Source organism: Netta rufina, assembly GCF_964035555.1.
Source record: "Netta rufina genome assembly, chromosome: 1".
Classification (NCBI taxonomy): domain Eukaryota; kingdom Metazoa; phylum Chordata; class Aves; order Anseriformes; family Anatidae; genus Netta; species Netta rufina.
The window spans coordinates 30,340,365-30,354,722 of record NC_140123.1 but is presented as its reverse complement, the minus strand read 5'-3'; the positions used below and the strand labels follow the sequence as shown (position 1 = coordinate 30,354,722).

The 14,358-nt window shown below is 44.5% G+C and overlaps 1 protein-coding gene across 1 annotated transcript; it reads left to right on the top strand.

Moving 5' to 3' along the window:
* Positions 1-472: 472 nt before the first annotated feature.
* CBY2 (chibby family member 2) lies at positions 473-1,450 on the top strand (the record flags this gene model as incomplete). Its single annotated transcript, XM_084284668.1, has 1 exon — positions 473-1,450. One exon carries the CDS (start codon positions 473-475, stop codon positions 1,448-1,450), a length of 978 nt encoding a protein of 325 aa, XP_084140794.1.
* Positions 1,451-14,358: the final 12,908 nt, after the last annotated feature.

Below are 14,358 nucleotides of genomic sequence, written 5' to 3'. Positions count from 1 at the left end.
TATTTGTGCATTTTGTATCATTCAGTGCTCTCCCTGTTTGTTCTTTTTTTGTAGATTTTAAGATTAAAGAGCACAACTGCCACCATGATTGTGTGACATCCTGTTAACAAAACCTACTGAGCACCAATGAGAAAAAGGTGCTCTTAGGGACAGTTTCAAAGTTTGTTTTTTTCACTGAGACAACATTTCTGGTGGATTCCTTACTTTCCAGTGTCAAAAGTCAACACAGCCAGCTGTGGGAACAGAGTTATTTGTTTGTTCCTGTCATGTAATGTAATTTAATTCTGACACCAAATTGTGACATGTAAATCTGTGCATTTATGTTCCCTGTTCTTTCAGTCCCAATCAAGCTCTGCCAGCTTCTGTGTCATCTCCAGCTTCTGTCATCTGCTCCTCGCTAGATCAGTGGCCTCTTGAAGAAGTCCTGGAAGAAACCTTTCCACAGTCTGCCTCAGCTTACTAGAGGAAGGCCATGTCTGCTTTCGACCTGACAGACCAGAGCATGCAGTGTACAAGGCCCGAGACCGATTATGCCATCCCGAGGATGAAGCTGAGGGATGAGACGTTTGTCTTTATGGATGGTAAGTGGGTGAACGAGATGTACTGCCAGCCACCTTTTGCTCCCCATCGGAAACTCTTTGGCAAGAAGGCACAGAATGAGTGGAGCATCTGGGAGGAGAACAGAGCACTCTGGGAGGAAAACCAAGTCCTCCGGATTGAGAACAGGATGCTCTGGGAAGAGAACCAGGCTCTGCAATGTCTCCAGTCCCAGAACAAAACTGTCCAGGTTATTTACAATGATGCCATCCAGCAAAGCCTCCAGAAGGAGAAGCTCTTCCCGTTCTTCCAGGAGAGGAACTTAGGCTTCCAGGTTAGCCCGAGCAACAAAGCTCTCCAGTTGGTCAGGGAAAAGAACAGAGTCTTAGAGGTTTTCCCGCAGGAGAATAAAACTCTTCCCAGCATCTGGAAAGACCAAAAAGTCATGGTGGTCCATGAAGAGAGCAAAGATGCCAGCTCAGCTCAGAAAGACGCTGAAGCTTCCACAGGTGTAGAAGAAGGCAACCTTGGCCTGGCATCTCAGCAGGAACAGGAAGCTAAAGCAGAGAGCATCACTCCACCCCAGAGCGAGAGCAAGGCTGCCCTGAGCACGCAGGATGATCATGAGATCCTCCAGGCTCTCCACGACCTATACCAGATCCTCCAGGTCTTCCTGAGAGAGAACCGCCTCCCTGGGGACAGAGAGAGACCTCATCCTCTCCACGACGAGGGGAGATTCTACCAGGAAGAGTACAAGAAATTGAAGCTCCAGCTGAATGCTGTGAAAAACACCGTGTCAGACATTACGGCTCAAATGGAAATGCTGGAAAAAGAGCTCATTGCCTTCACTTTTCCAATGTACGAAGAAGCAGGACAGAAGCTGGCAAATAAGTGTCATCTTGGAGACATCTGAAGCTTGGTGACAAACCTGCTGGTTCGGTTTCCTGGAAAGGATCTCTCCTCGTTTCAGGGAACTTAATAAAATCTCAGTAGAGCCTGAAAGAAAAAGCAAAAAAAAAAAAAAAAAAAAAAAAAAAAAAGTCTGGGGAACATTGTGTTATTCTTTTATTCTGAAACTTATATTTAGGTATATTTCACCTTCTGGTAACATGGTGTGGGTGACTTATGAATTTGCCTAGTGTCAGGAAAACATGTTTTTCAGCATTTTTTTTTCAAAGTTTTTGATAATAAGGCCTACAAAGTCAAAACATAATTCATGCTTTTAACACTTCATGTGAAGTACCTTAGGTTAGCCATACTTTTCAGAAGGGTGAGCTCTTCCCTAAAACAAGGAGCCCAGCTGGGAGATGAGTTTGGGTTCCCAGTTGTCTCTGCTGTTATGGTTGGCCACGTTCAATGCCTGAACTGTGTCTTCCGTCATGTGCCAACCTTCCCTCTTTCAGGGAAAATATAGCCTCCAGGAAGAGGCAGGACCATGAAAGACAATGGGACACAGAAAAATGAACTCTGTGTCCCATGAGGCACTGTATGCTAGTGCAATCATGGTAAATACTTTATATTTTCTTTAAGGGGAAATAGCGCAACTACATGACATTAGGGTTTTGTCTAAAAACTTCCTAACTTCCTTTTTTTTTTTTTTTTTTTTTTTTTTTTTTTTTTTAGAATGGAAATACTTCCCATTCTGTAGATATCAGCTAAGACAGATCTGCCTTCTGCACTTCTTGTGGATAAATAAATAGACAGACAGACAGATAAATAGATACATACACTGATAATGGAAAGCAGATACCCATCTCCATTAAAATTGGCCCTTACCATATTCTTGTTGTTGCCTTTTCCCAGTACCACGTCCCCACATATTTTGTTGTCACTTTCCCTTGTTTAAAGCTCTTCCTCAGAAAAGAATCTGTCTCTTGCCTCAGAGCATAACAGGACCATAAAGCAAACATCCCCCAGCAGAACAGCATGTCCCCTTCCGCCTTGGTTATTTGTAAATTGCTTTCATCATTTTGTACCTTAATTAGTCTTAATTCTTCTCAAATGGCCTTGTTTTGGTACACTTGAATAATCCTACTGATTCCAAGTGAGATTATTATTTGCTGATAAATGGCACTTTTAGGTTGCAGTGTAAATAGGAAGGGCTGGGTTTTGTCTTATTTACAGCTTGCAACTAAAAAGGAAAATTCCCGTAGACTTCAGTGGTCTTCTGGGACAAGCTCTTCTTTGAGGCCAGGAATTAAGCATGTCTTTGTCTGTAAATAATCATGAGTAGTTATGGCGCTAACATCGTTCAAGCCTGGAAGAGCACTGATATTTTTAGTGGTATCACAGGGCCAGGGAAAGGGCAATGCTCTGCCCCTGTGCAACTGAAGCCCCTGGGAAATGTTGTGAGCCTGAGCTGTCGTTCAGAAATCTTGCTACTAATCATTAGCTGCTTTCAACAGAACTGGCCCATTGATGGAGAGCTTACCTGTGGTGGGAGGAGGGAGAAAGGAAAGAGGTGCCCCCCTCGTGTGGGGGGCTCAGGCTGTGGGGGACACCACATCTTGGGGTAAACTGCTGAACTGCCATACCAAATTGTAGCCTGGGAGGGGGGGCAAGAAGATTACAGCAAGAAAAGTGTATCCTGAGGGCATAGTCGGCTACAAAGTGCTGGTGGGTGAAGGAGAGTCCCTCCAGCCATCATGGTGGGGTCACAGGAGTGGATGGAGCAGGCAGCAGGACCACCTCTCCTGCACAGAGCAGTGAGGTCTCTCTTAATTTCTTGAATGGCCAAGTGAGGCAGGTTTTCAGCTGGTCCATAACAGAGAAGTAAGTTGTCAAATTCAGCCTCTTGGAGGCTGTTCCATGGCTTAGGTTGGTACTTGGATGTGTATACGCTCACACAATGAAGAGTGATCCTCTGTCACAAGGAGACAGAGAGCCTATCGATATCCTCATGTTTAAAAATCGAGTCCAGACTCCATTGTGTGGCCAGTACATCTGGAAATGCATTTTTCTCTCTGTCTCGGACATCCCTGATACAGTGCAAATTGTCTCAATCTTTCAGGCAGAATACTGGAGTCTTTGGGTAATCGAACAAGACAGGTGCAAGGAGACTTCTGCAGTGTAATTGTGCAAACGTTATTTCAAAGCAAAGGAAAGGTTATGGTGAGGTTTACCTTTCGCAACAGGACCCAAGAAACATCTTGTCACTACAGTTTATAGGTCTCTAAGTGATTTGGCACCAAATTACTTAAAGGATGAATTATCTTTCACCTTGTATTTCACTCAGACAACACCAGGCCAAATACCAGTAATGACTGCTTATTTCAGAGGCTTAAAGCACAGAGCATTTTCTTCTGCTGTCAGGATTTCAGGATGCTGAGGCAAATCTCCTCTCACAGTAAAAGGGGAAGGGCTGGCTCTCAGAGATGCAGAGGGCAGGAGGGCTGTGTGTAAAAACAGTAAAAACTGGAAGGATGGCCATTACCAGGAGGATGTACAGAAGAAAATATCCTCCTTCTCTAAGGCAGGATTATAACTATTGTAATATAGATAGATGCCACAGACCCATGGTGGGGAATATGCTCATGTTTCTGTGCCTTCAACTTTTCTCCTAGCTTTATCTTTCACTGTATTTTAATGTAATATTTGTTAGAAGAGGTGGTGGTGGGGGGTCTACAAGGACCCTAAAGCTGAGCTCCAGTGGGGAGTAGGGGTAGTGGCAAGCGTCGGTTGTATTTTATTATTTTAACAAAGTGATTTGTGTCCCATTGGAAATGCAGTTCTCCTTTGGCAGTGATCAGGGCACTGACTCATGCTGTGTCCCTGTAGGTGGGCAGGAAGGACACACAAACTGCAGCTCTCCACCGGATGGCTGGGAGGAGACATCTCTGCTGACACCGGGTGTCCAAGACAGGACATCCAGATCTCACCTAGCCACTCTGGGCTCCCTTTCCAGTCTGTAGGATGAAATATACACCTTCAGAACTGTGTGCAATAAGCAAACTTGCAAAATCCCACAATGTGCCAAATCTCTAATCCACACTTGTTTGCTTACAAACTGGAATGAGTTGGTGGCAGCTGTGGAGGATCGCTTCTAGATGATGGGAGAAAGCAGATGACCCTAAGTATTGCTTGTTCTCCATAAGCTGATCTGTTATTCAATGTCAAGAGCATGGATGGTGAGACTTGGCCAAATTGCTTGTGGAGTGTCACAGGACTGCCTGGGGACAGCCCTAATTGCTGCCCACTCTCTACTTTGCTCCACACCCCAGGAGAGTGGCATTAAACACTTTTCCTTACCTGCAGTGGGGCCACCCCAGTGTCCTACAGGTCTCCATCTTGCCTCACCTTTCAGGGTGTGTGCTGGTGAGGTGGGCTGTGCACAGTGCTCCTGCAGCTTATTTAAGGTAAATATGGAGGAAAAATGCAGCAGTAAGTGTTTACAGGGACAACTTGCTAATTATCGTAACATTTAGGCAGAGCTGGAAAAAAATATGGGGTAAGCTTCTTTTTTTTTTTTTTTTCCTCTTCTCCTTGATTTGCATGTTCCTGGAAACTGATAGCTATTCCAGTTTGATATGGATGGATGTCACTCTAATGCTGCCTAATTTACCTTTTGCAGAGAGACAAACTTTCCGTCCCTCTCTCCTTCTTACTGTTGCTGATTATCTCCTTATTTTTACACTACTCATTTGTCAGGACTATTTTTGGAAAACTGTTCTTTTTTTTTTCTGCAAGGTCACCATCAGCCTCTTGCTTTCCTGTAAATTGGATTATAGCCTGTAGCTGGGCTCTCTGCAAATGCTGACTTTCCTGTTCTTGGTTCTTCTTAGGTAGTCTAAAGTGTTTTGAGTTTTTTTTTTTTTGAGCCCTGGCTTACCACTGAAGACAGGTTTCCCAGAGTTTCCTTTGTGATTTCATGAAGTCAGGGATGTCTTCCAGAAGCTGTGGCACTTGCCAAAGTCCACACTCAGTGGTGGTGGAGGATGTCTGGGTTCCCAGCAGCCTGGTGTGATCTTCCCAATGGAGGTCCCAGCCATGGCCATACTTTTCAATCCTTTGTGTTGAAATGAGGCTAGTCATGTTTTTTTTTTTTTTTTTTTTTTTTTACATTTAAATTTGAGCCCAGACTGCTCATAGTACTCATGCAGTGAAATACAGAGGATGGAGGAGCAACTCTTTGGATGAACTGCACGAAGGAATTGTCACCTACAGAGGCAGTTCATTGGTGTTAAGGCAGGGGGCTTTAAAACACTGCCACATTTTCCAAGGTGGTATCATCCCACTGAAATGGAGGCTCCTAAGTGAAAGTGCTAATTTAGGACCACAGCCACCTGAGGTGGCTTCTGCAAGTGACAGAAAGAGGAAAAACTGCTGCTGAGCTGAGGATGAGCAGTACGGAGCGTTGTGGTTACACAGCACAAAAAGCACAACCAAATTTCACCAAACTCATTGAAATATTCCCAGCTTAGCTTTTTTCAATCTTTCTGTGCCTCTGGGTTAATGGATTTCAGTGTTGTTTAGGAAAGGTAAACTCAGAACTTTCAATTTTTTAGAAAAGTGTAATTGGCAAAAATATTTTCTAAATACAAATAGAACATCTCTCCTTGGATAGTGGGCTATGCCAAAGCTCTAACATACATCTTTGATGTTATGGCAGTGTCTGGAGAAATGATGGGATTCTAATATGGAATAATAGATTCTCATCAAGACTTCTAGCTTTAGGAAATTGTTTAATATCCATTCTCAGTGGCTGTTTCTTTGATGCAGCTGTGACTGAAGGGTCCCAAGTGCTGAAGAAAACAGCTCAACAGCTCAGAACAAAGCTGATTATGTAAATTGTGCATTAAGATTCAGCTTCGATTTAATTTTATTCTGTAAATAAATATCCCATTAACATCCATCTGCTAAAAGTCAGGTAAAACATTTTCAAAACCACCACTGCTATGGCAGATGTGACTGTGCCATAAATAGTGGTGGGGTGGTGGCATGTGGACATCAAAGTCTGAAGTGTGAAGCATGTTTTAAGAAGCAAGGCAGGTGATAACATTTAATTATAATGAAAAGGACATTGCCTGATTGCCTGAGACATTCAGTGCCTTCTTTTCTGTTTGTACTGGTTGCATCACACAAAATGTGTTCTCTAATCACTGTCTTGGAGATCATTAATAATTATAACTCATTAATTCACTTAAAATATAAAAACATTTCAGCTGATGAAGGTCATTACTGAATGATGCCTAAACCTTTTGCTTAATGGCTTTTTTATTTCAACAGCTTACTTGTGAGTAGTTGTCTTCCCTGGGTCTAGCTGGTACATCAACAATGTAAAAGATTACACTGATCAGGAACAGAATGACGAACCTCAGGTATCCTGCATTACTATTTTAAGAGTATGAAAGATTCAAGTGCTCTTAACCAACAGCTATTTTTAACTATTTTAAATAATCAGCGACTTCATGGACACTGCAGAAGAGCACTTGACAAAGAAGCAGCTAGGGATGTGCAGCAGATTTCATTTATACTGGAAATATAAGACTGAGTGTCTGCGTCAGCTGGAGATCAGAAACAGGTTCCTTAAATATTCTTTAACATCCTAAAGGAGGAATTGTGCACTAATTGAATTCTGTAAACAGGATGTAAAAATCATTTTCTGAGGGACATGCTGCAGGTAATGGTTAGAGGCAATGCATGCTTGTATGGCTCCGAGGTGGAACAAGCAAGGGCGAAAATCACAGAATCACAGAATCACAGAATTTCTAGGTTGGAAGAGACCTCAAGGTCATCGAGTCCAACCTCCAACCTAACGCTAACAGCCCTCCACTAAACCATATCCCTAAGCTCTACATCTAAACGTCTTTTGAAGACTTCCAGGGATGGTGACTCCACCACTTCCCTGGGCAGCCTGTTCCAATGTCTAACAACCCTTTCAGTGAAGAAGTTCTTCCTAACATCTAACCTAAAACTCCCCTGGCTCAACTTAAGCCCATTCCCCCTCGTCCTGTCACCAGGCACGTGGGAGAACAGGCCAACCCCCACCTCGCTACAGCCTCCCTTGAGGTACCTAAAAAGAGCGATAAGGTCACCCCTGAGCCTCCTCTTCTCCAGGCTGAACAAGCCCAGCTCCCCCAGCCGCTCCTCGTAGGACTTGTTCTCCAGGCCCCTCATCAGCTTCGTCGCCCTTCTCTGCACCCGCTCAAGCACCTCGATGTCCTTCCTGTAGCGAGGGGCCCAAAACTGAACACAGTACTCGAGGTGCGGCCTCACCAGAGCTGAGTACAGGGGGACGATCACCTCCCTCGCCCTGCTGGTCACGCTGTTCCTGATACAAGCCAGGATGCCGTTGGCCTTCTTGGCCACCTGAGCACACTGCTGGCTCATATTCAGCTGACTATCCACCATCACTCCCAGGTCCCTCTCTGCCTGGCAGCTCTCCAACCAATGCAGTTCTGCAAAGTACCTTCCAGTTCTCTGCTATTCCATCCAAGCACCTTGTTTACAGGCAGTCTGCACCATATGTGCAAATGCCTACTGCTCGGCAGAAGCTAGCCTTAGGCATAAAATTGCATGTCTGTGAATACACAATTGTTGGTACAACAAAATACCATATGTGACACTAAAGTTGACAGTCTAATTCCCAGTAATACCAGTGAGCATTAATGCTGTGTTGAAATAAAGCAGAATCTGGCACCAAGTTTCAATATTTTTTTTTCCTTTTTTAATTATTTATTTTATTTTGCTCAATTCAAATCTGTTTGCAAATCTGAGATAACCCACTGGTTCCCCAGGTATCAAATATCACAAGTTACATCCTCATTCCTGTCCAGTTTTCCAAAGAAAGCGTGAGCAAGTCCCTTATTCACAGCATTATTCTGGCTGATGTGCTCTGCCAAGATTTGGGGTGAAGCAGCAAGGTGACCCTGCTAGAGAACATCTCCAGTGCTGGAGCATTAACCTGACCAAGACTGACCAAGAAAATAGTTTTCTGGCACGGACACCAGCTATTCTGTAAGTGGAAAACTCAGACTCCTGGGAATAAACACAGCATGGATGCACACAGTCCATGGAATTGTTCTTCTGCAAGCAAACAACCAACCACAAAAAAGCATGTGCTGCATGATCTGTAGTCTCTCACAACATGTAACCAAGGTTCCATCTGATCTGGCTTTCACAGGAGTCATATATTACCCATTTCCCTGTTAAGTTCCTAATCTCTCCTCAAATCCTTGCCCACTCTCACCTCCCAACCTCCAAGAGACTTACTTGGGACAAGTTACTGTGGATCACATAATGTACACATGAAATCCATACTTTGCTGAGGGATGAGGTTCCTGGGGACCCTTTGATGTATCACCCCTTTTGCTCGAACCTAAAACTGGGTTTCAAAATTTTCAACAAACAAACAAACAAACAAAACAAATGCCAAACAACCTGGGCTTGGCTTTTAGGGCCCAAAACTAGCTTCAGAAAATTACTTGAATACAGGTATTATCAGAGCTATTTCACTTATTTTTGCCTGGGAAGAAAAGACTTGCCGTATCTGGTAAGTTTTCTGTCTTGTGGCAGGGAGAGAGCAGTAGGACTCCTGGGGCAGGGTGAGGCTGTCCCCTTCACCCCATGCTCACAAAGGGATGGTTCTGAACACTTATGTGTTGCATATCCTAAATGAAAATCCTTTCAAAAGAGGATTGCTAGAAGACATGCATTATTCTAATCAGATGCCTCTGTGATCTTTGCAGCAGAGAGGCCAGGAATTGCTGGCAAGCTTTATTGAGTATGACTTAAATGCATTAGATTAGAAAGCACTCAATTTAGCTGGTTGTTTTTCCTGATTTGCTTGGCTACTCTAACCATCTCCCCCTCCCACTCCCTCATTGTGATGGAGATGCCGTTAGGCTCTGGCACGCAGCAAAGGCAGCGTGTCAGCATATTCCTGAAGGCGAGATGTGTCCCTGATTGCATGGCGCGGTGATGAACAGAATTCCAGGGCCTCCTAATTAACCTATCTAATTTATCTTCCTACCGTATGGTGAATCAGAAGTTAAATGCAGGAGACGAGTAATTCCTGGCCTCATTTCCAGAAGGTCAGAGTTGCATTTTACACGCTCTTTCCACCTGGGGTCAAAATGCAAGCTCAGAAAATAAAAACTGATGCCACCTGCAGCACTTTGCTGCGGAACAGGAGAGTGGGGAGAGGTGCACGTCCACTGGGAAGCGTTTTGCAAGCAAAAGCACAAAGTTGCAAAGTTCATGGGTGAAAAATGTCATCGGGAAAAAGAGAGGGCCAAGCTTCATCCTGTTTGAAATATTTTCTGCAACTGGGAGTCAATCTATAGGGTTGGGTCCTGCCACAAGTCTGTCGCTGCAGTGTGGTGGGACATGATGTAGCTGTGGTTCAGGGTGGCACAGCTACGTCAGGAACCTGCCTTCTTCTAAGCCTGCTTCTTAATGTCTCAGCAAGGCAGACTCACTCAGACCTGGGGCGGCACTAATTTCTTTAGACAGATGTTTAAGAGAGCTGCTTTCCACCCCCAGACAGGTCTGCCTGAAGTCCTTCGTGGCTGCCTGTACCCAGCTACGTTCTCCATTAAAATGGGAGATGTCTGTGATAGGAACATTGGTACACTGAGGTCCCATATGGGTTACAAAGTCCTCCTGAAGGTGACAGGTGTATTAACTGTGATGTGTCTTACCTGAGGGCTCACCATGCCCTGGGAGACGGTCAGGAGATGTGGGTCCTTAACAACTTCTCAGTCTTCAGAAAATGATTTAAGCGTGTAGTGTGCCCAGCCTTACAGAAATGGGTCCCAGGTCTTGGGATGCCACACTGCGTCCTTACCCACAGCTAATCCTCACACACTGGCTAATTTTTTCCAGATCTTTTAAAGGTAACTGTGTAATGACCCCTCACAAGATGAATTTCACGGGTGTGTGCAGAGGGCAGCAATATCCTCAAGTATACAGCCATAAGGCTGGCAATGGGCAGTCTTGAGAACACAGTCCCAATAATACTTACACAGCACTTTGAAGCTTCAGAGTGTGCTGAAAACACAAATAAATCCTGTGAGCAAAACAACTCGGTAGTGCTACCTGCCTCTTTCAAAAAGATTACAAAGGAGGAAACGCTGCCCTTATCAGCAAACCACTTCAGTTGTTCACTAAGGAAAGAAATCAATGGCTTGAGCTCAAAGCTGAGAACTTGTGGGTATTTGTTTGCTTGTTTTTTCCAAGTTTTATAGAAGAAATAAGTTTCACCCTTGAGGAAGGCTGTGGGGACTCATTGTGGCTGCTGTGCAGGTCCCTCACATGGGTGGCTGCATGCTCCCCACGTCGGTGTGAGTTCAGGGGTCTCCTCCTCAGCTGTAGAAAAAAACATAGTAATTGGCTTAGATGTAAACATTTGCATCGTAAACTATGAAGTTGTCTGAGAGACCTCTCAAAGACAAGATCTGCTGCTTCAAAGTCCAACTTTGTGCTTAAGAAAAGCATCAACAACAAAAAATAAATAAATGAGGAGCTTCCACATTCGCATTTGTTTCCCAGTGCTGTAGAAAGAGAGGACTCTAGACCAGCCATATGTTTCTGTCCTGAAAATGTTTACAATCCATTCCACTGATAACCCACTGAGTATTAAACGCGTGTTTGAGCACTGCTGAATCAGGACCTAAAGCAAACAAGTTCATAGAAAATTCAGCTGGTGAAACGGAAGGAAAAAGAGAAAGTAACTTATCCATTTTTACCTTGCCTGTGACAACGACTAAAATGAAATCCCATGGGATTACATTTCACCGAAATAAAATTTACAAGAGGGGTAACAAAAAAAAACCTGTGGCGAGTCGGTGAGACGTTGTTTGATCGCTTTTGGCTCTGCCTACATCGGGAAACAAGAGCCCTGCAAAGGCCCATCACTTCTGTGCGGCTCTGTGACTGATGCCTCTGCTGACGCAGGGAGGTTTTTCTGCATGATCCATGCCTGCAGTGTTATCTCCTAATATGCAATTTGCTGTTAAGTAGGAACTGCTGGAGAAATTAAGTTGCAAGCAACCAAGCTTGAAGCAATGCTGCGAATGGCAATAAAGGTTCCTTGCAGGGTGGTGTACCTTGCAGGGTAATATACTCCAGTTTAAAGGGCAGGTGACAAACAGTATCTACACTGCATTTTTCCCCTTCTGCTTTACCAGTGAAGATCATTTTTAACATCTCCTGCACTCCCTTCCCCTCAGAGCAGAGCTTTAATTTTAAATTTCATAGGATGCCAGGAAGAAAACAAACAAAAGCAAATGAGAGAATAAATCTACTGGGGAAAACACAACGATGGAGAGTCACTCTGGTGACTTCCAAATGCTGGAGGTGTCCACTTGATTTCATGGGCAGTACAGTTGGTCAGAGCTATCTCAGTGTATTACAATCACTGCAGTTCAGGCATGAAGGTTTGGCTTCCAGTTCTCATTTTAACATTTTTCTTTATTTTTTTTTTTTCAGTCCAGAATGGAAAAACATAAAAGAAAAGAGCTTTGGGCTTTAGCCTGCCAATACACACATAGCCCACGTTGGGACTCATTCATCATTGGTCTGAGTGAGCAGAAAGAGGGGGGAGAGAGCACTGAACGAAAAATTAACAAATCATTTAAGTCTGACAGGGCTTAAGTTTACTTTTGCTGCAAAGCGTGACCGGTACTTAAAAAAAAAGGACACCACAGCAGCACCGCTCCTGAATACTCTCACGTCTGTGTTTTCTCACTGGCGACCTCAGAAATGCACTTGGACGTCCTCCCAAAATGTATGTGCCAGCTCAGCAAGGAGTCCTGAGCTCGGTGGAGGAAATGAAATGTCCCTGCACTCCGTCAAGGAGCTCAGACTAGACCATTAGCTCACTTCTGGCCCCAAAATGTATGACTCTTTTACCAGCAGTGGTTGGCACCAGAAGCTTTATCCAGGAGAAAGTCTTTGCCACAGGGGATTTTTCTGCTGGCTTACTGCCACGATCCAGCCTTTTTTGGGGGCCCAGAGACGATTTGAGAACATCAGAAGGTGTCTCTACACCAGCTACAGGACCAGGAGAGGGTGAGAAGATATGCTGGGTGTCAGGCTTTGGGAACAGCAAGAACTGCCTCTTTTGGGGCTGTGTCCTTTCAGATGCGTGCAGATTTCACTGTGCTACATGGATACAGCTTCTGAAACAGAGATTTATGTGGGATTTAGGGAGACATGACAGAAGACCACACTGATAATACCTCTGTTGGTTTAGGGTGATATCTTCTTGCCTCACAGGGCCTCAACTACAGTGTACAGTATGGAAATCACCCCAACTCATCCCCAAAACTGCAGCTTTCTTCCTCTTTACGTGAGTCCCTGGGCTTTGCTAATGCCATCGGCAGAGAAGCGTGATGTAGGTAGATACACCCAGTTTTTCCTCAGAAGGATTTTGGGAAGACTGACCATGCCTGTTTGGGCTCACATAGCATGTTTGCAGGGTAGATCTCAATTCCCCATAGGGTCAACGATGTCTTCAGTGAGGGTCAGTAGGCACCTTCGAGGTACAGGACATCACCTAGTGGAGAGGTCCAAAAGAACTTGTGTTAAATGTGAAATGCCATTTCTGCTTACAAAAGGGGTTTCTAGCAAAGAGGAAATGTCTAAAAGGGTGTGCACATATGTGTGAACAGTAATGAGATCCCGTGAATAACTGAGTTTACACTGAGGATCTAATTAGGTGCTCGTGCTTCTGGAGGACGAGGGGTGCTCTAAGTCCAGCTCCAGAGGAGGACGGTGGGTGACTCCAAGGACAAGAGGGATGTGAGATGACGAGCAACTAGCAGCCAGTGGCCAAAGCACATCTGAGAGCTTTCCCCTCTCTTCAGCAGGAAGGAGGTGGTCAGGCTGCTGCTTCTCAACCAGGCAGATGGTAAAATCCCAAGCCATGTTTCCCATGTTTCTTTTCCAGGACAGGCACAGATGTGGCCTGAAATGTTCAGTGTCCTCAAGTGCACGCACCTCCCAAGCACATCCCACCAAAGACAAAGCTATTTGGGCTAGTCAGATCAGGGAAATAATCATTACTTGTAAAATTACTGCAAGCTGATTTTCTCATTAAACTTTCATTAACTTTTTTTTTTGTTGTTGTTTCTTCTATATTTTTTTTTTCCTCTGGCTGTGCTAAATCCCATACTTTTAAAGTCATCTCGTTCCATTACATTTCCATCAACATTAGCCACCATATTAATAGCTTGAAAACACATGTTGGTACATTTGTGCTGCTAATGAGCACGGCATCCCCTTCCCAAAAGAGAGTTGTTCCACGCCGTACAAATATTATGGCTAATGCTTCGCATTCCTCCCATGAAAGAGTTTTAAAGATGACAGCAGGGTTTCCATCTGATTGCAAAGGTCTTGTCCATGTTTAGTTTGGGAAAAAATATGATACCAAGTTATTACTGTCTCCATCAAAGCACAGATCCCAGCTGACAAAAGAAAAGTGTCACATCAATGCAAGCTGTCATCTTCTCCTGGCTCCTCTTTTGGGAGCTCCTCCACAAAGTTCTGCTTCACCGGGAAGGTTTCTCTGCTCCACCTCACCCTCTGGAACTTGTCTTTTCCTGCTGAACTCCATAACGACCATTAGGTCCTTATGGAGACATCACCCTGAGCCTCCTTCCTGCACCCGGTGGCTCGAAAAGTCAAGTGAGCCAAATCTGCCAAGGCTGTGCCTCGCTGGGCAACGAAACCATTGCCCAAAATAACCCCATTCTAAAAATTTGCTCCTAATGACCAGAGAGACAGTGGGAGGAGGGCGTGAGGCCTCCACAGGGAGGAGACGAACCATCTCCCTGTGGATTTGCACTGGTGTGAAGGGGAGGAGAAGCGGACAGATTG